Source organism: Citrus sinensis, chromosome 8 (genome assembly GCF_022201045.2).
Source record: "Citrus sinensis cultivar Valencia sweet orange chromosome 8, DVS_A1.0, whole genome shotgun sequence".
Lineage (NCBI taxonomy): Eukaryota > Viridiplantae > Streptophyta > Magnoliopsida > Sapindales > Rutaceae > Citrus > Citrus sinensis.
In genome coordinates, this window is record NC_068563.1 from 4102276 (window position 1) to 4123222 (window position 20947).

General features: G+C 38.6%; 2 protein-coding genes across 3 annotated transcripts; one reads left to right on the forward strand and one right to left on the reverse strand.

Moving 5' to 3' along the window:
• The first annotated feature begins 632 nt into the window (after window positions 1-632).
• On the forward strand, window positions 633-18398 carry LOC102618809 (uncharacterized). Of its 2 annotated transcripts, XM_006479304.4 has the most exons (15): window positions 637-1126; window positions 1290-6273; window positions 6353-6541; window positions 7400-7514; window positions 7915-8971; window positions 10019-10466; window positions 10854-10907; window positions 11004-13869; window positions 13999-14112; window positions 14433-14563; window positions 15016-15108; window positions 15295-15564; window positions 15670-16336; window positions 17225-17300; window positions 17376-18398. In XM_006479304.4, exons 1-15 carry the CDS (start codon window positions 816-818, stop codon window positions 17473-17475), a joined length of 11475 nt encoding a protein of 3824 aa, XP_006479367.2. In that variant the 5' UTR covers window positions 637-815; the 3' UTR covers window positions 17476-18398. The 2 variants fall into 2 exon arrangements, with proteins under 2 accessions (XP_052288424.1, XP_006479367.2); XM_052432464.1 differs by lacking the exons at window positions 15670-16336; window positions 17225-17300; window positions 17376-18398 and having other exon boundaries at window positions 633-1126; window positions 15016-15165; window positions 15295-15443.
• Window positions 18399-19139: 741 nt separating this feature from the next.
• Window positions 19140-20583, reverse strand: LOC102618531 (LOB domain-containing protein 27-like). The gene is made up of 2 exons (XM_006479303.3): window positions 19597-20583; window positions 19140-19458 (listed from the first exon to the last, which is right to left on the reverse strand). The coding sequence occupies exons 1-2, from the start codon at window positions 20316-20318 to the stop codon at window positions 19356-19358; spliced, it is 825 nt and encodes a 274-aa protein (XP_006479366.2). The 5' UTR covers window positions 20319-20583; the 3' UTR covers window positions 19140-19355.
• Window positions 20584-20947: the final 364 nt, after the last annotated feature.

Here is a 20947-nt window from a genome sequence, read left to right on the forward strand (position 1 = left end):
TTAGACATCCTTATTTGATCGTTTAGACTTATTGAATATCCTACACAAAATAATAATAAAGATAAAATATTTTAAATTTAAGGAGCAACATAGTATCATTATAATTTCATACTTTACTTAATTAATCTATGTACGCTTGGGATACATAACGGCTCATTTACGCCTAATACATCACGAAGAATGAGATTAAGAAAATTATAATGCATTCTTGAAAACATACGAAACCATCCTATTATTAAGATGATGTTCTATTTTTCCTCATTTAATCACGATTAATCCATGTGTAGCTCGATGGTTGGCCTAACCAAATTTATTTGCCAACACATGAAGTCTAAATTGAAATTTTTTTGTATTTTGTTTTGTTGAATAAAAAATTAGACTTAATTGTTCTTATTTTTTAACTATTATTATAAAATGGGTGGAAGTTTTGTACAAGGTAAGTCATTAATTAATATTTTATTTTAGTTCTTTAAAATTGAGAATAGTATTACATTCCTATTCTAGAAATATGATCTTTTTTTTTTTCAAATTGTATAAATTATAGGCTCTTATGAACAATTGTTCTCATAAATTGGTTTTATCTTTTTTAATTTATTCTTTTATTCATCGAAAACAATATTAAAAGAAATTTTTTTTTCCTCAAATATGCTTTTTGGCAACATAACTCCGTCGTTCATTTAAAGTATCAGACAGAAACACAAACCAGTGTCACAGCGAAAGTCATGTTCGACAGAAAGCAGAGACTAAACTCTTCTCGACTGAACAAAACAAGTTAAAGCGAAGCGCTGAAAGCAAAGAGATGCGAAACCAAGACAATGATGCAAGGACTACACCACCAGCAACAACAACTAGCGGCGCTACTCTCCGTTGCTCTTCCCAAAGACGACGCCGTTTCTTCTTCTTCAACGACGACAGCAGCACAATCCAAAACGACAACAGCAGCAGCGGCAGCCACAACAGCAACTGCTGCGAACACCGGCGGCTCCAACTCGGAAAACGATGACTCGGCTCGGCTTGGCGCCATCAGCTCACTCCACCGCGCGATTCTCTTCCCTCAGAACTCCGTTCTCGTCACGCACTCCGCTTCGTTCCTCTCCCAAGGCTTCTCTCAACTTCTCAACGACAAGTACTCTTATCTCTAATTTTGATTTGAATTTTCATTTTTTTAATTAATTAGAATGTTAACTTTATGTGGAAGAGAATTTTGAATTTACGTACGAATGAATGATTGTATTTTAAATTTTTTTAGTATTAAATTGTGAGTATTAAAATTGAGGGTTTTGGGGCAGATCATATGCAGTGAGGCAGTCTGCGGCAATTGCCTATGGGGCGCTCTGTGCAGTTGTTTGTTCTATACCTTTAGGATCAAATGGTAGGCAGAACCATGTTATGCTTGGAAGTATGGTGGAGCGGTTTATTGGTTGGGCTTTGCCCTTGCTTAGCAATGTCAGCACTGGAGATGGGACCACAGAAGCGGCATTGGAAGGACTACGTGAGTTTCTTAGTGTGGGGGATGTTGGTGGGCTTGAGAGATATGCTTTACCAATCCTCAAAGCATGCCAGGAACTTCTTGAGGATGAAAGAACCTCCTTGAGTTTATTACATCGGCTTCTGGGTGTTTTAACTTTGATCTCCTTGAAGTTTTCTAGATTCTTCCAGCCTCATTTCCTTGACATTGTTGATCTGCTTCTTGGCTGGGCTTTGGTACCGGATCTTGCTGAATCAGATAGACGTGTTATTATGGACAGTTTTTTGCAATTTCAGAAACACTGGGTGGGTAGCTTGCAATTCTCTTTGGGACTTCTGTCCAAGTTCTTGGATGACATGGATGTGTTGCTTCAGGATGGGAGTCATGGGACACCTCAACAATTTCGAAGGTTGCTTGCACTGCTTTCTTGTTTTTCAACAGTACTCCAGTCAACTGCTTCTGGGTTGCTTGAAATGAATCTTCTTGAACAAATTATTGAACCGATCACAAAAATGCTTCCTCGGTTGTTGGGATGTTTATCTATGGTGGGCCGGAAGTTTGGCTGGTCAAAATGGATTGAGGATTCTTGGAAGTGCTTGACTCTGTTGGCAGAAATTTTATGTGAAAGGTTTTCTACTTTCTATCCCCTTGTGGTGGATATTTTATTTGAAAGCTTACAAATGGATAGCAGGACCCAACCCCTCAGAATGGGGAAAATTACCTCCTTTCAAATTCATGGGGTTTTAAAAACTAATCTTCAGTTATTATCTTTGCAAAAGCTTGGTCTGCTTCCATCATCTGTGCAAAAGTTACTTCAATTTGATGCACCAATATCTCACTTGCGTTTGCATCCAAATCACTTAGTAACAGGGAGTTCTGCGGCTACTTACATTTTCTTGCTTCAACATAGTAATAATGAAGTTGTTCAACAGGCAATAACCTCTTTAGTTGAAGAGCTACAGTTGTTGAAGGGTCTGCTTGGAAAAGCATTGGGTCACAGAGATGAGGTTGATGGTGTCACAGATTTTAAATCCTATTCAAAACATGAGTTGTTTGCATTAATTAAATTTGATCTGAAAGTAATTTTAACCTGTGTTTTTGTGGGTGGGGGTAGCAGTTTGATTGGTCAACCAGACATTGCCTCCTTATATCTCAGGAGGTCAGAAAAGTTGGTGTTGTTCATAATGGAGAAAGTAAATCCTTTTGAATCACCTATTCAGGCCTCTGTGGAGTTGCAAGTCCATGTTTTCAAGACACTGGAGAGGCTATCTGCTGTTGAATTCTTGAGCAAAATCTCCTCAATAAGTCACGGCAGCAAGAAAGCTCCAGTGGATGTTGCTTCTGAAATAGTCCTTAATTGTGACAGTTTCAGGGAACAGCTTTCAGGTCTGATTGTTGAGGATATGAGGAAGCACAAGCCGCTACTTGTTAAAGCTCTCCACGATTCTTCTCCTCTCACACTTAAAATAGCAGCTCTTGAATGGATTAAAAGTTCGTGTGAAACTTTTATTTCTATTTATGAGAATTTGAACCAAAACGCTTATTTCTATGAACCATCTGGATATGTTGGTATTCCTGAAAATTTGGTTCTCTCAGTTTTGGAAGCTGCATCTGACAGGGAACCAAAAGTGAGGTCATATGTTGCATTAGTCTTGGAGCTGCTTCTGCAAGCGAGACTGATACATCCCATTTGCTTTTATTCCATAGCTGAAGTGGTCCTGGAAAGACTTGGTGATCCAGACGTTGACATAAAGAATGCATTTATCAGGCTGCTTTCTCATTTCTTACCTACTATGATGTTCACATTTGGTCTTAGTGACTCTGGCATATATGTCACGGGTAGGCCTGGTACTCTTTTGTTAAGCAATGGTTCCAAATTGCACTGGAAGCAAGTATTTGCCTTGAAGCAGCTACGTTGGCAACTTCACTCACAACAACTTGTTTCTATTCTGAGCTACATTTCACAAAGATGGAAGGCGCCTCTTTCTTCTTGGATCCAGCGGCTGATTCATAGCTGCAGAGGTTCAAAAGACTATGTTTTGAGTCAGCTTGAGGAAACTGGAAACATAGGTATAAATGACCCCTGGTTGGATGTAAAAGTGGATGAGGATATTCTGGAAAGAATGTTCTCAGTTAATAATCTGGCTGGTGCCTGGTGGGCTGTACAGGAGGCAGCTAGATATTGCATTGCTATGCGTCTTCGAACTAATCTGGGTGGGCCCACACAAACTTTTGCCGCTCTGGAGAGAATGCTTTTGGATATTGCGCATGTGTTACAACTTGATAGTGAGCAAATTGATGGAAACTTAAGTATAATAGGTTCTTCTGGTACTCACTTGCTACCAATGAGATTACTATTAGACTTTGTTGAGGCTCTAAAGAAAAATGTATACAATGCCTATGAGGGATCTGCCATTTTACCACCAGCTAATCGCCAAAGTTCAATGTTTTTTCGGGCTAACAAGAAAGTCTGCGAGGAGTGGTTTTCCCGCATATGTGATCCGATGATGAATGCGGGATTGGCTCTACAATGTCATGACGCTACAATTCAGTACTGTACTTTGCGTCTGCAGGAACTTAGAAATCTTGTATCTTCGGCTTTGAAGGACAAGACTAGGGCACAGGTGACTGAGAACCTCCATAATGTAAGGGCTAGATATTCAGGAGACATATTAAATGTTGTACGTCATATGGCGTTGGCTCTGTGCAAGTGTCACCAAGCAGAGGCTTTGATCGGGCTACAAAAATGGGTTTCAATGACTTTCTCTTCCTTGCTTGTGGATGAGCACCAGTCCCTAAATCAAAATGGAATCCTGGGTCCTTTTTCATGGATCACTGGGCTTGTATATCAGGCAGACGGCCAGTATGAGAAGGCAGCTGCTCAATTTGCTCACTTATTACAGACTGAGGAATCGCTTAGTATGATGGGATCTGGTGGTGTACAATTTGCTATTGCTCGTATCATTGAAAGTTATACTGCGGTATCTGATTGGAAGTCTCTAGAGGTTTGGCTATTGGAGTTGCAAACACTTCGTGCCAAGCATGTGGGGAAGAATTATTCTGGTGCTTTAACAGCGGCGGGGAATGAAATGAATGCAATTCATGCCTTGGCTCGTTTTGATGAGGGTGATTTTCAGGCAGCTTGGGCATTCCTTGATCTGACTCCAAAAAGTAGCTGTGAACTTACACTTGATCCCAAACTAGCCTTGCAAAGGAGTGATCAAATGCTTTTACAGGCATTTCTACTTTTGAATGAGGGGAAGGTGGATAAAGTGCCGCCTGAACTACAGAAGGCTAAGGCAATGCTGGATGAAATATCATCTGCATTACCTCTTGATGGGTTATCAGAGGCAGCGGCACATGCCACCCAGTTACACTGCATCTTTGCTTTTGAAGAAAGCCAGAAGCTAAGAGGCAATCAAGCCAAATACAAACAACATCAGTCAATTTTAAGTTCATATATCCAATCAATGCAGACTTTAATTAATAGTGCCCATCAAGATTGTAATCCATGGCTAAAAGTTCTCCGTGTTTATAGAGCTATTGCACCATCTTCTCCTGTTACTTTCAAGCTCTGTATGAATCTTTCAAGTTTAGCTCGTAAACAAAGAAACATGATGATGGCAAATCGTCTGAACAACTATCTAAGAGATCACATATTCAGTTGCTCGGATGAGGGGTGCCATAAGCTCCTACTTTCAAATTTGAAGTACGAGGAAATCCTGCTTATGTATGCCGAAAACAAGTACGAAGATGCTTTTACAAATCTCTGGTCATTTGTGCATCCTTTGATGCTTTCTTCTGAATCAATAGTTGCTAATTCTAATGATGGATTTTTGAAGGCCAAGGCTTGCTTAAAGCTCTCAAGTTGGCTCAGACGGGATTATCCTGATTTGAATTTGGAAAATATAGTTCTCAAAATGCATGCAGATATTAAAATGGCTGAAGTATCTTTGCTTGCCAGTGATACTCCCTTCAATGATGAAAACTTAAGCTCTAGATTGAATGCTGGGTTTGTTATTGAGGAAATAGTGGGAACAGCTGCTAAATTGTCTACTCATCTTTGTCCCACAATGGGCAAGTCGTGGATTTCATATGCATCTTGGTGTTTTGATCAGGCCAGAAATGCTCTTCTTACTCCACATGAAACTTTCAATCGTTCATACTCTTTTTCTCCTATGCTTTCTCCAGAAGTTATGCCAGAAAGATTCAAGTTAACTGACGATGAGGTTGCAAGAGTGGAATCCGTGATTGTGCAGTTTTATCAGAATAAGGGATATGAAAAAGGCTTAAAATATGGTGCGGATGAGCAGAGTGTTTGGCTTGATTCTGTAGAAAATTTAAGAAATGACAATGCTATTAAGGCTTTGAAGCAGCAAGTGGTCAATATAATTGAATCTGCAGCAGGGGCGCCCAGTGCAGAAAACTCCAATGGCGAATGCCTTTCTGCTACTGTAGCTTCTCAGTTGAAGGTTTGCTTTGTACATGCTGATGTCAGCCTAGAAGAAACTGACATGTTATCGATAGTTGATAACTTGGTTGATGTTTGGTGGTCTTTGAGGAGAAGAAGAGTATCTCTCTTTGGGCATTCGGCTCATGGTTTTATAAAGTACCTATCATATTCATCTGTGAAGCATTGCAATGGTCAGTTATCTGGTGCTGATTGTGAGTCATTGAAACAGAAAACAGGCAGTTATATTTTGAGGGCCACATTGTATGTCCTACACATTCTTCTCAATTATGGAGTGGAGTTAAAAGATACGCTTGAATGTGCTCTTTCTAAGATTCCTTTGCTGGCATGGCAGGTGATAATCTTCTTAGATTTTCTTTTTTTTGGTCCAGGAGATAAGTTGATGAGATTATGATTCAAATCTTTTTTTGTAGGAAGTGACACCCCAATTGTTTGCCCGGTTGAGTACTCATCCTGAGCAAGTGGTCCGGAAGCAATTAGAAGGCTTACTGATTATGTTGGCCAAGCTTTCTCCATGGTGTATAGTGTACCCTACACTAGTTGATGTAAATGCTTATGAAGAGAGGCCATCAGAGGAGCTTCAGCATATACTTGGCTGTCTGGTAAAGGAAATTGCTTTCATAATTGCATGACTGTTTTGTGTTTAAAACATCAATGACAGTTCTGATTGTTAGAGCTTAAATAGTACTCTTGGGTCCTTACCTGATAGCTTAAGCTTTTGGGTCAATTAATAACTTGACATGAGTTTAGAGCCAGTTTGACCAAGTGGTGAATCTCCTCAGTGACTATAAATAATTAATTGTGTCTTTCTTTATTGTTAAGTTTGTTTCTGTTGTCTTTAGTTCATGTGCAAGTGCTCCTAGGAGGGAGTTTTGGACTCAAAATTCCATTGTTGGGCTTACCTAATAGCTTAAACTTTTGAATCAAGTGATAACTTAACTACTATAATAGAAATTTCACCTTGTAGCTTTTTTTAAAACAGCCATTACCCTCAAAATCTTGATTTTGTTGCTCGCTCTGATGATGAAGCTCTTGATCATCTTTTGACCTGGAAAATTTTGATTACGATTAAGATTTGTGCTTCCATAAATTACAATCTATAGATTAGTTTGTATGAGAATATATTTGTACATCTTTTCCATATAAATTTATCATCTTTTGCATTGTGCTTTTCTTCTTAGCCTTGAGAGTGCGGAGAGCAAAACCCATCTCTATTTGGTGTTGTGAATATTACAAAAGAATTTTTGAGTGTCTTGCCTTATTTGGAAATAGGCTAATGCTTTTCAGCGTATTTAAATTGCATGAATCTCTTCTTTGATTTGTGAGTCTTTCTACTCAGCTTTTACTCATGGTACTCAGTTTTTGCTGAAGGTGGTTATGAATTTAGCTCTTTTAAATTATAATTTGCATTGTCTTAGTTGTACACGAGGTGATCAAAATTTGTTGTGCTGTGCATGCAGAGAGAGCTTTACCCAAGATTAATCCAGGATGTCCAGCTCATGATAAACGAGCTGGGAAATTTGACTGTTCTCTGGGAGGAGCTGTGGCTCGGCACACTTCAGGATCTTCATGCAGGTAACCATAGCTCACCAAATACAAGCTTTTTATTTTCATTTTCGCTAATTTGTTTGAATATTCACTTTTGTGTTGTACTAAAATTTTAGTGGATTTACTCTGTACTTCAGATGGCTTTCATGTGAGTTTGAAACGAACACCATTGTCTAACATGCAAACCTCAATTTAAACTAAGAACTGTTGTATTCACATTGACTCTTCATGGCATGAGAAAATATGTATTGGGGTGTCATCGTTACACAGCTACATTATGATTTGCAACTATGCAAGGTCATGATTCATCTATTTCCTTAACTGCTACAATCATCCATGGAGTTTCATTTTTTCTTGTCAGTTTTGTTCTATTATGAGTACATTAGCTGTGCAGTTCTGATGCTGTATCTTCATAATTTTCTATCAGACGTGATGAGGCGTATAAATGTGCTAAAAGAGGAAGCTGCACGGATTGCAGAGAATGCCACTCTTAGTCAGAGTGAGAAGAAGAAGATAAATGCAGCTAAATACTCGGCCATGATGGCTCCCATTGTTGTGGCACTGGAACGTCGTTTAGCTTCAACATCTCGGAAACCTGAAACACCTCATGAAATATGGTTCCATGAAGAGTTTGGAGAACAACTGAAGTCAGCCATCTTGAATTTTAAGACTCCTCCAGCATCTGCTGCTGCCCTTGGAGACGTTTGGCGACCATTTGATAACATTGCTGCATCCTTGGCATCCCATCAGAGAAAGTCATCAGTTTCTTTAAGTGAAGTTGCCCCACAACTGTCTCTATTATCATCTTCTGATGTACCCATGCCTGGTTTTGAGAAGCAAGTTGCAACATCTGAATCTGATGGAGGTCTCACTGCAACTCTTCGGGGAATTGTAACAATTGCCTCTTTCTCTGAAGAAGTTTCTATCTTATCAACAAAAACAAAACCTAAGAAACTTGTCATACTGGGTTCAGATGGAAAGAAATATACTTATCTATTAAAAGGGCGTGAAGATCTCCGCCTTGATGCCAGAATCATGCAGTTGCTGCAAGCTGTAAATAGTTTTTTGCGTTCATCTCCAGCAACTCGAAGTCATTCACTTGGCATTCGCTATTATTCTGTGACTCCAATCAGTGGTCGTGCCGGTCTTATCCAGTGGGTTGACAATGTAATAAGTATATACAGTGTCTTTAAGTCGTGGCAACATCGTGCTCAGCTTGCTCAATTTTCTGCAATAGGTGCTGGAAATACAAAAAGTTCAGTACCCCCACCTGTTCCCCGGCCAAGTGATATGTTTTATGGCAAGATCATACCAGCGCTCAAGGAGAAAGGCATCAGAAGAGTAATTTCTCGAAGAGACTGGCCTCATGATGTAAAGCGTAAAGTTCTACTTGATCTGATGAAGGAAGTTCCTAGGCAGCTTCTTCATCAAGAAATTTGGTGTGCGAGTGAAGGATTTAAAGCCTTCAGCTTGAAATTGAAGAGGTACTCATTTTAAGGAACCTCAAACAGGTACTTATGTACCTGTTTCAAATCATCTAACTGTTAATTACTTAATGGCTTCAGTTGCTTTTGCAACTTGACTATCTTTTGTTCCAACATTTTTGAGTTTTTAACACTTTTCTTTCCAGCTTTATTCTAAAGCTTTTCCTCTCTATTTGGTGCCACCATGCTTCTTTTCTTTACCTTGAGCCATGTCTTCTTTGGGTATCTTCACTTTTTCTGTCTACTATTGATTAACTCTTGTGGCTGCATTGGCCAAATTTATTTTAGATGACTTGCTGATGCCTCGAACTTCTCATACTTGCAGTCCTTCCCTTTCATTTCTCATATCTTCTTTTTGTCTCTCTGCAACAATCATTAGTTTTCCTTCTTTACAATTTTCAGTTTAACTTCATTAATGAATTTGATGTGTACTTAGGTGACACGTACCACTTTTAGCTCATTAGCATGTGCATGCATGTTGTCTGATCTGTTTGAAGAGATATAATTAGTTTCAGTCACGGAGTTGCTTGAAATTATATACTGTCAGAAGCTTGGTATCCGGGTCGCTAATTATGTAACTTGGCTGTTTCCTGACCTTTTCTTGGATATCAATTGCTTATTCCCATCTCAATTATGGTTATGCTCTTTTTTCTCTGTACTGATATACAATCACAAATTTGGAAACCCAGTTTGATATGCGTATGTATGGTATATTGAGCTACACCTGACATGTACAGACAAATTGTATTGCTCAGTATGTTATCTTGTTTCGATGTAAGTGCCTGGTGTAAATTAATGGGTGGAGCTTAATTATCTTCACTGACTTGACTGCTGGGCATGCTGGATGATTTATTACTTCTGTTGTAACAATGATCTTGTTTTATCTACCTGCCTGCCATCCATTTGAAAGTTTCAAGCAGGAAGTCTTCTAGATATTTGCATGCTCCCTGAATGCTTTATTACTTCTGTTGTTGTGATGATCTTTTTTGATTTATTTGCATATTATCCATTTGATAGTTTCAAGTATGAATTGTTCAACTCTTGTAGGTACTCTGAAAGTGTTGCAGCCATGAGTATGGTGGGGCACATTCTGGGTTTGGGGGATAGACACTTGGATAACATTCTTCTGGATTTCTCTAGTGGGGACATAGTACATATTGACTACAATGTGTGTTTTGATAAAGGCCAAAGGCTAAAAGTTCCAGAAATTGTTCCCTTCCGTCTTACCCAGACAATTGAAGCTGCTTTAGGGTTGACTGGCATAGAAGGTACTTTTAGAGCAAACTGTGAAGCGGTGGTCAGTGTTCTGAGGAAAAACAAGGACATACTCTTGATGTTACTGGAGGTTTTTGTGTGGGATCCCCTCATAGAATGGACACGAGGAGATTTTCATGATGATGCAGCGATTGGTGGTGAAGAAAGAAAGGGCATGGAGTTGGCAGTCAGCTTGAGTTTATTTGCATCTAGGGTTCAAGAAATTCGTGTTCCCTTACAGGTATATTTCATTGTTGAACTTGCTTATATAGGCCTTGTTTCAAAGGATGATACAATCTGATCCTTGATACTGCCTGGACATTTAATTGCGTGTATCTTTTCAGTTCATTTCCAAGGTGGCCAGTAACAGGGGGTCTCTTAACTAGTATAATATTTTTGTGATAGATTGTATTGCATTGTTTTGTATCTTGTAGATTGTATTGCATTGTTTTGTATCTTGTATTGTCCAGAAAGTCTGTCTTCCTTCAAATTGGCTTGTTGGCCAGTCTGGTTTTCCTTTCTATGCGTACAATAATTGAATGAATTTTTAATTGTCATTACTTTATCTGAAAATTATTTGGAGGTATAAATAATGCTTGATCTCTTCTAAATTTCTGATTTTGATCAGGAGCATCATGATCTTTTATTGGCTACCTTACCAGCTGTGGAATTAGCTCTCGAGGTAAATAGATTTTCTGCCTGCATTTCTTTTGGCTGCATGTAAGCTTTTAGTTTTGGTGGACTGGAAGATTTTTGTTCACTTGAATCTATTTTTCAGAGGTTCGCTGATGTTCTAAGTCAATATGAGCTTGCCTCTGCACTTTTCTATCGCGCTGACCAAGAGAGATCTAATCTTGTTCTGCATGAGACGTCCACTAAGTCAATGGTTGCTGAAGCAAATTGCAATGCGGAGAAAATTCGTGCATCATTTGAAGTTCAGGCTCGAGAATTTGCACAAGCAAAGGCAGTGGTAACTGAGAAAGCTCAAGAGGCAACAACTTGGATGGAACAACATGGAAGGATCCTTGATGCTTTACGAGGAAACCTAATCCCGGAAATAAATAGCTGCATAAAGCTGAGTGGCTCAATGGATGCTTTTTCTCTTACATCTGCTGTTCTGGTGGCTGGGGTTCCATTTTCTATAGTTCCTGAGCCCACGCAAGTACAATGCCACGACATAGATAAGGATGTTTCTCAGCTAATAGCTGAATTGGATCATGGACTTTCATCTGTCTTTATTGCTCTACAAGCATATTCTTTGGCTTTGCAAAGAATACTACCTCTAAATTACCTTACAACCACTGCTGTGCATGGCTGGGCACAAGTTCTTCAACTATCTGCTAATGCTCCTTCTGTTGATATCCTCTCTCTTGCCAGAAGACAGGCTACTGAACTAATTGTGAGAATACACGGGGATAATCATGATTCTATAAAACAGAATCATGATGATCTTCGTCTTAAAGTAGAAAAATATGGGGTTGAGATTGAAAAAGTTGAAAAAGAGTGCGCTGAGTTAGTGAACTCTATTGGCTCAGAGACTGAATCAAAAGCTAAGGATCGTTTTCTATTGGCTTTCATGAAATACATGAAGTCTGCTGGTCTTGTGAGAAAAGAAGATGTTAGTTCTTCATATCAGTCTGGACAACTGAAAAATGATGGGAGAAAGGATGCAGGGTTGCGTGGAAAGCAGGATGAGAACAAGGAGAAGTTATTATCTGTTCTGAATGTAGCTGTAACTCACTTGTACGATGAGGTCAAGTGTAGGGTGCTCGACATTTTTAGTGACTCCGCTGGAGGAATAAAGGGAAACAATAGGATGCAATTAGATTTTGGAACTCTTTTCTGTGAGTTTGACGAGCAAGTAGAGAAGTGCATACTTGTCGCTGGATTTGTCAATGAACTCTGGCAGTCAATTGGTAGGGATATGTATGATAATGATGCTGATATAGAGTGTCCAAATTATCATTTTGAAAGAAATTGGGCTTCAATCTTCAAAACCAGTTTACTTGCCTGTAAGGCCTTGGTTGGGCAAATGACTGAAGTTGTTCTACCAGATGTAATGAGATCCACTATTTCGTTCAATTCTGAAGTTATGGATGCATTTGGATTAGTATCACAAATAAGGGGGTCCATTGATACAACATTGGAGCAGCTCGTTGAGGTTGAATTAGAGAGGGCATCCTTGGTTGAACTGGAGCAGAGCTACTTTGTTAAGGTTGGTCTTATCACTGAGCAGCAATTGGCTCTTGAAGAAGCTGCTGTGAAGGGTAGGGATCATCTATCTTGGGAAGAGGCAGAGGAGCTTGCCTCCCAAGAAGAAGCTTGTAAGGCAGAACTGAATGAACTCCACCAAACTTGGAATCAGAGGGACATGCGCAGTTCCTCTCTCATGAAGCAAGAAGCTGACATTAGAAATGCCTTGGTTTCTTCTGAACGCCATTTTCAATCTGTAATTAGTGCTGAAGAGTTTAGGGAGCCACATATTTTGAGAAGCAAAGCGCTATTGGCCATACTAGTTAAACCCTTCATGGAGTTGGAATCAGTTGATAAAACATTGGCCTCATTCTGTGAGTCTGTTGGTTCTATCCCATATGGGACTCCTAAATTAGCAGATTTGATCAATTCTGGGCGCTCAATATCTGAGTGCATCTGGAATTTTGGCAGCCTGTCGAATAGCCATTCCTTTTTTATTTGGAAAATGGGTATAATTGATTCTTTCCTTGATTCTTGTGTACATGATGTTGCTGCCTCTGTGGATCAAAATTTAGGATTTGATCAGCTCTTCAATGTTGTGAAGAAAAAGCTTGAAGTCCAACTTCAGGAACATGTTGGTCTGTACCTCAAAGAACGAGTTGCTCCAAGTATATTGGCTTTTCTAGATAAAGAAATTGAGCATTTGAAGAAGTTGACTGAGTCGACAAAGGAACTTACTGCTGATGATGCCAAAAAGGATACTGGGGCTGTGAGAAGAGTCCAACTAATGCTTGAGGAGTACTGCAATGCTCATGAAACAGCTAGAGCAGCAAGATCAGCGGCTTCCCTCATGAAAAGGCAGGTGAATGAGTTCAGAGAGGCTCTTCACAAGACTAGCTTAGAGATTGTCCAAATGGAATGGATGCATGATGCTACCTTGACCCCCTCATACAACAGCAGGATCACTTTTCAGAAATATTTCTCTAGTGATGATGACATATACCCTATTATTCTAAATCTCAGCAGACCTAAGTTGCTTGAAACTTTGCAGTCTTCTGTGACAAAAATAGCTAGGTCAGTCGAAAGCCTGCAAGCTTGCGAACGGTCTTCTCTCACAGCCGAAGTGCAGCTTGAGAGAGCCATGGGATGGGCTTGTGGGGGGCCAAATTCCAGTGCAGCTGGAAATTCTTCAACCAAGACTTCAGGAATTCCTCCTGAATTTCATGACCATCTGATGAGGCGACGACAATTATTATGGGAAGCTAGAGAAAAAGCTTCAAAAATTGTTAACATATGCATGTCAGTATTGGATTTTGAAGCATCAAGAGATGGTGTTTTCCGGACTCCAGGGGAGGTTTATCCTGCAAGAGTTGGCGTTGATGCGAGATCATGGCAGCAGGTTTACCTGAATGCAGTAACAAAATTGGAGGTTGCTTATCATTCATTTACCTGTGAGTCTGCCATTTTCTCAATATATAATTGTTGTTTTTGTTAATTTTTATTATTACTACTATTTTTAGCATTATATGCAATCTTTGTTTCATATTGTGGAATTCATAGTCATACGGTTCTTGTATTAGGTGCTGAGCAAGAGTGGAAACTGGCGCAAAGCAGCATGGAAGCTGCTTCTAATGGCTTATATTCTGCTACTAATGAACTTTGCATTGCTTCTCTGAAAGCAAAGTCAGCTTCAGGTACGTTCTTCGTTAACTTATGCATGTGAAGATGTGCATATGATTTCATGTTATTGAAACATAGGCACACACTTTTATATTGCTTGTATATATTCACTATTATCTTTCTGCTTTATTTTGATTAAATGGGAGGCAGCTAGGGTGTAATATCATCTGATAGAATTTATGATTTATAGTACTTGTAGTTTTTGGGTTTAGGATTTTTATCCTTTCTTTTGTGGACTTCTTGTCCCTCCTCTATCTTAATTTCCTATATCTAATATACTTGTTTTGTTTCTGAGCAAAAAATCACTGTTGTTATGCATTCTCATTTATTGCAGGTGATTTACAAGGCACTGTTCTGACAATGAGGGATTGTGCATATGAAGCCAGTGCTGCCCTAACTGCTTTTGGTCATGTATCAAGGGTCCATACTGCTTTGACTTCCGAATCTGGTTCCATGCTTGAAGAAGTATGCTCTATAGTTCCAAACTTTTCATTCTTTTATTTTTGAAAGATTTGACTTAGCCTGCTGGTAATTCTCATCGGTCAACACCAGTTTCCTGAATTCAAAACTATTTAGCCTCACCAATTATTTATTTAATATTGTGTGTATGAGTGCTTATTGTAGATCTTGTTTGATATATATGTGGTGATTCATAAATATTCACAGCAGTTTCCTTTATATTCCCTGGTATTTGGGCATGTGTCACTTTGCCACTATAATTTGCTGTGATTTTCCCTTTCTTGGGTTCCGGTTTTACGGTGGGACTCTTTGTTCCTTTTTCATATTGGGGAGGGTTGAGGGTAATTTAATGGCCCATAACGAATTCTATCTTAAAAAATATTTGGAAAAGAAATATTTCTCTCTTTTTCTTAATTTTATATTTTCATATAGCTAATGCTGTTTTCCTTTCTCTTTAGGTTTTGGCAATAACTGAAGATCTGCATGATGTTCACAGTTTGGGAAAGGAAGCTGCAGCAATAAACCATTCTCTTATGGAAGACCTTTCTAAGGTTTTCCTTGTCTCTGGGCTCACATGTTGTTAGATGTGTGCATTCCTATTTAAATAGGTTTTTGTGTGGCTCTGGGACGCACTTTCCGACCTTTACACTTTTAATAACTTATTTTCAAATTGTAGACAATATAGCTTCATTCTAGATTGAAAGCTGTATCTTCTGTTTCTGTTAATTTTTGCGCAGGCAAATGCTGTCCTTCTTCCTCTTGACTCTGTTTTGTCAAAAGATGTAGCTGCCATGAGTGATGCTATCACCAGTGAAAGAGAGACCAAGATGGAAGTGTCTCCTATTCACGGACAAGCCATATACCAGTCCTATTGTTTAAGAATTAGGGATGCATGCCAGCTCTTAAAGCCTTTACTACCATCTCTTATGTCTTCTGTTAAGGGACTTTATTCAATGCTAACAAGGCTTGCACGAACAGCAAGTCTCCATGCTGGCAATCTTCATAAAGTAAATCTCCATCTTTGAGATATATCATGGCATTTTTATGTGGTATACTGTGAATAATGGTGAAATGGTAAAACTAACAAGTCTCTTTCTCTCTCTTGTTATTAGGCTCTTGAAGGACTAGGGGAAAGCCAAGAGGTAAAATCACAAGGAGTTAGCTTGTCAAGGTCAGATCTTACTGCTGCTGATAGTAGTCAATTTGATGAAAAAGGGAGAGAGGCTTTCTCTGGATCTGATAGTGGGAGCATCAAAGATGATTTTCTTGGAGTTTCTGGGATATCTTTGCAAGATAAAGGATGGATTTCTCCTCCTGATAGCATCTATAGTAGCAGCTCAGAGTCTGCCATTACCTCAGGTGAAGCAAGTCTTCCAGATAGCTCTAACAACCCAGTTGAATTGACGGGACAGCATCCACATGGGCTTAATCAGGGTGAGGAAGCATTTCATTCAAATTTCATTCCATCTTCTCAAAATGATTTTCAAGAAATCTCAGACTCTGGGCAGTCAGTGTCTAAGCGCACTGAGGTGAACAACACTGATAGTGGTTCTGTCAAGTTTACTGTTGATGAACCAATTGAATATTTCAAAGCTCAGGAATCACCAACTGGTGAAGCTGTAAGTGTGGCTGTTGGCAGTTCGCAACCTTTGGGTAACAACTCAGAGGTGAAGTTTGGGGTTAAAGATGAAGTATCCTCAGTAAACAAAGTTGGTATTGAAGAGGAAAATAATCAAGATCATGTTCCTAATACACATACTGTTTCCCGAGTGGCCAGGGGTAAGTAAAAAATATTATTTTGTTTGAACCACATATTAGTGTTCGATTTCTTAAATAATTTATTTACTTTTAAGATGAGAAGAAAATGGTCTTTCTCTGTGAAATTTTATGTAGTTTGGAATCTAAGGTTTGGTGTTGAACTGACTGATAATTAATGAACCTTTTTTACACTATTGTTACATGTCAATAGGGAGCATAAGCATAATATGTCTTCTGGATTGTGTATCAACATTTTACTCATTCAAATTTAAAAATCTAAGAGCAGATTGAAAAGACACTTCCTTTACACACCACATGAAACTTGGTTTCTAGGGCACCCCTATTCGGAAAACAAGTAGCTGCTGCCAAAGAAAGGGGAGTTTTTTACTTTTATCAAAGACGATTTTTCGGGTTTGAATTGTGTTTATCTTCAAGTCGAGATACACTCTTTCTGTTCCCTTTGTGGTGTTTTCCATATATTGTCCTTGTGTTTTTGAACAGCTCATTCACCCTTTCATAGATCTCTTATTGATTGCTAATCGTAGTTGTCATATTTCTTATCCACACCAAAAGGGAAAAAGACAATGGCAATTTATTGTTAATTGTAATTTGATGAATATTTACTTCAATTAGCTTTATTTTGAAGGTTATTCGATTTGCCAATAAAACTAAGGGTCTTCTCTTATTGACATATTATAATATTTGATGGGAGTGTGAATGCGACCTCCTCTCCATCTCCCTTGAATTTTTTTTCTTTTTTTTAAAAAATGAATCTCAGTGAATGTGTTAACAGTTTTTGCAGTCTGTTCAGGGTTGTGTTTATTGTGATTGCATGTATGCTTTTTGTGATCTCTGTTTACAAACCTGATTATACGGATAGTTTTGACCATCATTTTATTTGTTGTACAGGTAAAAATGCATATGCAGTATCAGTCCTGAGGCGGGTTGAGATGAAACTTGACGGTCGAGATATTGTTGAGAACAGGTATCTGATTTCTTTAAAAGTTGTTATTCAGCTTGGATAATTTATGTGCTGATGTGAACCTTCCACTTGTTTCAGAAATCTTAGCATTGCAGAGCAAGTGGATCATCTGCTTAAGCAGGCCACAAGTGTGGATAATCTTTGCAACATGTATGAAGGTTGGACGCCGTGGATTTGATCAACTAAAGCCTATGGATTCTTAAGAGATTCAGTGATCTTGAGTTATTGCATGCAAGATACGTGCCAAGCATGTCAGAGGTGCATCAGTTACTCATCTGACTCACTGTTTAGATCTTGTGTATGAAATTCTTTCCCTGTTTGGGGAAGAAAGTCTTCATCAGAAGCCCATCTTTTGGCTTGAAGATTGCTGTAATGGCTATTTTTGATGAGGAAACTGCTTTGAATCAGTATGAGGAGCTTGAAATGGTGCTACCAAGTACATGCTCAATCTGGCCCCATGCATTTTCTTGTGAGCCTTCAACATAGATCTCTCTTACTTCAGGGATCTAAGATGATTCTACGATCACGGGGACTCTTCTCTTGCCTTATCTGCAGCTTGAAAAGCGAAACCTATGAAGATGCGATAAAAGTATGCCCATCTGCTGGTCCAAATGGGAGGACCTTATTGGGAGGTTTCAACCCGTTCAATATCGAGGGATAAAAAGCCATCTCAGGTACTTGCATGTGAATTTTCGGCTTGCTTCACAACCTTTGTGGTTTGTATTTACAAAGCTCGTCAAACTGCATCAGCACTCAGCCAGCAGTTTGCTAATGAAAGTCGCGCGTTGCACGTCCATTGGGAGAATTCAGTGGTTCATTAGGTACTCAATATTCTGCAGTAAATATTTTTTTCTTCATCTGGTTCTATGTTACCAGTTTTGTAAATGTATTTTCATTTTCAGTTTGTGACACGGGCAACTAATATTTTTCATTTGTATAATGTTTTTCAAACACTTCGGCTCTTTGCTTTAAGTTTCGTATTAAAATTTGTTGTAATGGGGTAATTGCAGACGACTGGAGGCTTGTGTGTGTATTGAACTTATTGTCAGTGCACTATAGTTTACAAAACACAATAGTAATTGACACATTTCAATTTTGCAACATTTTATCTTTGGTATTTGACTATTAAATGTCAAGCAAGGTGCCTTTTACAATGATAAATTATAAGCCGGGCCATCAGGATTTATGCTCTATTAATTCTTACCAGCGGATGCACAAAATTAACTACGCTGTGCTACTATGATCATCTTTTTCTGGCAAGCCAAATTTGCAAGAGAGACAGAAATGTTAAATGCGAACTCAGACTCTTTGTTTATACAAACAATCTTGCAACTTTGTTTATACAAAACAATCTTGAATTATTGCTAATTTACTAAATTTTCTCAATCAAGAGTGTAACATTCTTAATATGAGCCACGTATAATTAACAAATGTGGATGCTCATTGCTCTAGGACTTGGAAAAGCATTAGTAGAAAAGCAATCTACTCGTATAACCAAGTTGACGCAATTAATATTCAACTACAAATAAACTATTAAATCTTCAAGAGTGTCACATTAACTGCATCTGAAATAAATGAACAATAGTTGCTAAAAGATCAAGATATTTCATATTGACAGCCTACATCATTAGAAGAGATCGCGTTACTATTTCATTTTAAAGTAATGATTAGCTTATACAAATTTTATATCCCAACTTTGAAGTATATTATTAAAAATTTAATCATTGAAGAAAATGAAAAAAAAAAAAAAACTTGGATGTTAACGGGTGTATAGAAGAAAAGATGCGTGAAGCAGTTATTTTGATAAACAAATGAATGTGTTTAGCAAATAGGTTCTCAAAGTTATAACTTGAACAATAGTTATAATCAATGTTTTTGAGGAAAAATATATTATTGAACGAACGATAAATTGTAATTTGAATATGAGGATGATTGATTAAAGAGCTACATTTGGCTATGAAATGCTTTGGATGTGAAAAAAAAAAAAAAAAAGGCTAGTAATTTATGACTTAAAGACAAAAGAAAATATAATGCACTAATCTTCTTTGGCTTTGTTGATCAATTAACACTTGTAAGTGTAAAACACGCAGCGGCTGTCTTCAATTCGTTTTCTCCAACATGTTCAATAGATTGTGTTGTGTCTTTCAATGATTCTTCCGAACTGCAAGTACACAAACTCTTGTCAATCTCAGAATCTCGGGAGAAAAATTTAAAAAAAAAAAAATCATCTTATTAATCAAGAGACCACTTTATTCAACTGATCGACAATTATTATTTTCTATTAATTATTATTTAGTACCTTGACTCGTAAGCTTCCTTAGAATCTACGTACGACTGTCTGTCATCTACGGTATCGAAAAACGGATGCATCTCATCACAGTCCCGAACAACCTCTTGTTGGATTTCCAGCGGTTGTGATGCAACCAGTTGGGATTGAAAGGCCATGGAACTGCCATTGTTGTTGTTCGCAGCATGCGTGTCTTCAACCCAGACGTCTCTGGCATCCATATAGAGAGAACTGTAACTGTTGTAGGAGTAAGAAGCAACTGCATCATCATCATCATTAGTATTATTATTGTGGAGGAGCGAAAGGGCATCAATATAAGGCAGCGCCATGCCCAGTTCCAATTGCGAGGGCACGTCATCCGCCGCCGCAGTCGAAAGCTGTTGTTGATAATACATCTGTCTGTACATGTCAAGTTGTGCCTGCGCGGCGCGCAGCTCCGCCTCCACCTGCCAAATTTGGTACTGTAATTGGCAAACGACTCCCAAACATCCGTGAACGGGGTATCTGTCGCGGATGTTTGCCTCGTAGATGATGGATCTCATTGCTTCCGCTCTCCGCTCGGCGTCCAGGGGCTTTATGATGCTCAAGATGTTGCTTCTTCCGAATAACTTGTGCGCATTTTGAAACAACCTGGGTTGATCGGCGGGAAAGTAGGGTGCCAGCGGGCAATCAGAAGAGCATCTCCTCCTTTGGTACTTGCAGGCAGCACAGGCTTGGCTGGCCTTAAGGGTCATGTTCGTTCAAGCATTCAGATATGGTAATGGAACGTGCAAAATTGTCAAGAAAGAAGAAGAAAGCCAGAGAGTGTTTCATAAGGAGAAAAAGGGTATTAGTGAACTACGATGATGGTGATGGTGATGGTGAAATGGTGAGTTGAAACCAAAATGGTTAACACACTTTGTTTGAAGTGGGATATGAAAGGGTCTAAATAAGAGCGGATTTACTGGATGTGAAGAGACTCAGTAAAAGCAAAGAGATAGAAGATATGGCAACCGAATATTTCGGAGATGTTTTTTTTCAAGTTGTGAATAACCGAATGATAGGACAAATGTTCAAATTATAGCACTCTGGCCAGAGTCCTCATTTCTTGGGCCACTTACGGTCAATCAAAACCTGCTTTTTTGTATTTTGAGCTTACGCGCACGTGGCTTGAAACTAAAGATTTTTCACTCCTAATTTTTTAAAAACATCTTTGGTCGATCGGGGTGAAAAATATGGTGCTAAATATATAGCGATTTGTGTTGTTATAAATAATTGTTTAAAAAAATATGAAATCAAGAAATTAGTCTTAAAATCTAATTTCATTAAAGAAAGAAGCACCAATCTTATAAAAGTTTTCTTGATTTTGATTAAATTCAAACTC

Excerpts from the sequence above, each read along its gene's own strand:
- LOC102618531 (XM_006479303.3), bottom strand. The coding sequence starts at position 20,318 with ATGACCCTTAAGGCCAGCCAAGCCTGTGCTGCCTGCAAGTACCAAAGG. Across the intron at positions 19,459-19,596 it reads AAGGAAGCTTACGAGTCAAG|TTCGGAAGAATCATTGAAAG; the intron begins GTACTAAATAAT and ends GTGTACTTGCAG.
- LOC102618809 (XM_006479304.4), top strand. The coding sequence starts at position 816 with ATGATGCAAGGACTACACCACCAGCAACAACAACTAGCGGCGCTACTC. Across the intron at positions 10,467-10,853 it reads AAATTCGTGTTCCCTTACAG|GAGCATCATGATCTTTTATT; the intron begins GTATATTTCATT and ends GATTTTGATCAG. Across the intron at positions 17,301-17,375 it reads CGAGATATTGTTGAGAACAG|AAATCTTAGCATTGCAGAGC; the intron begins GTATCTGATTTC and ends CACTTGTTTCAG.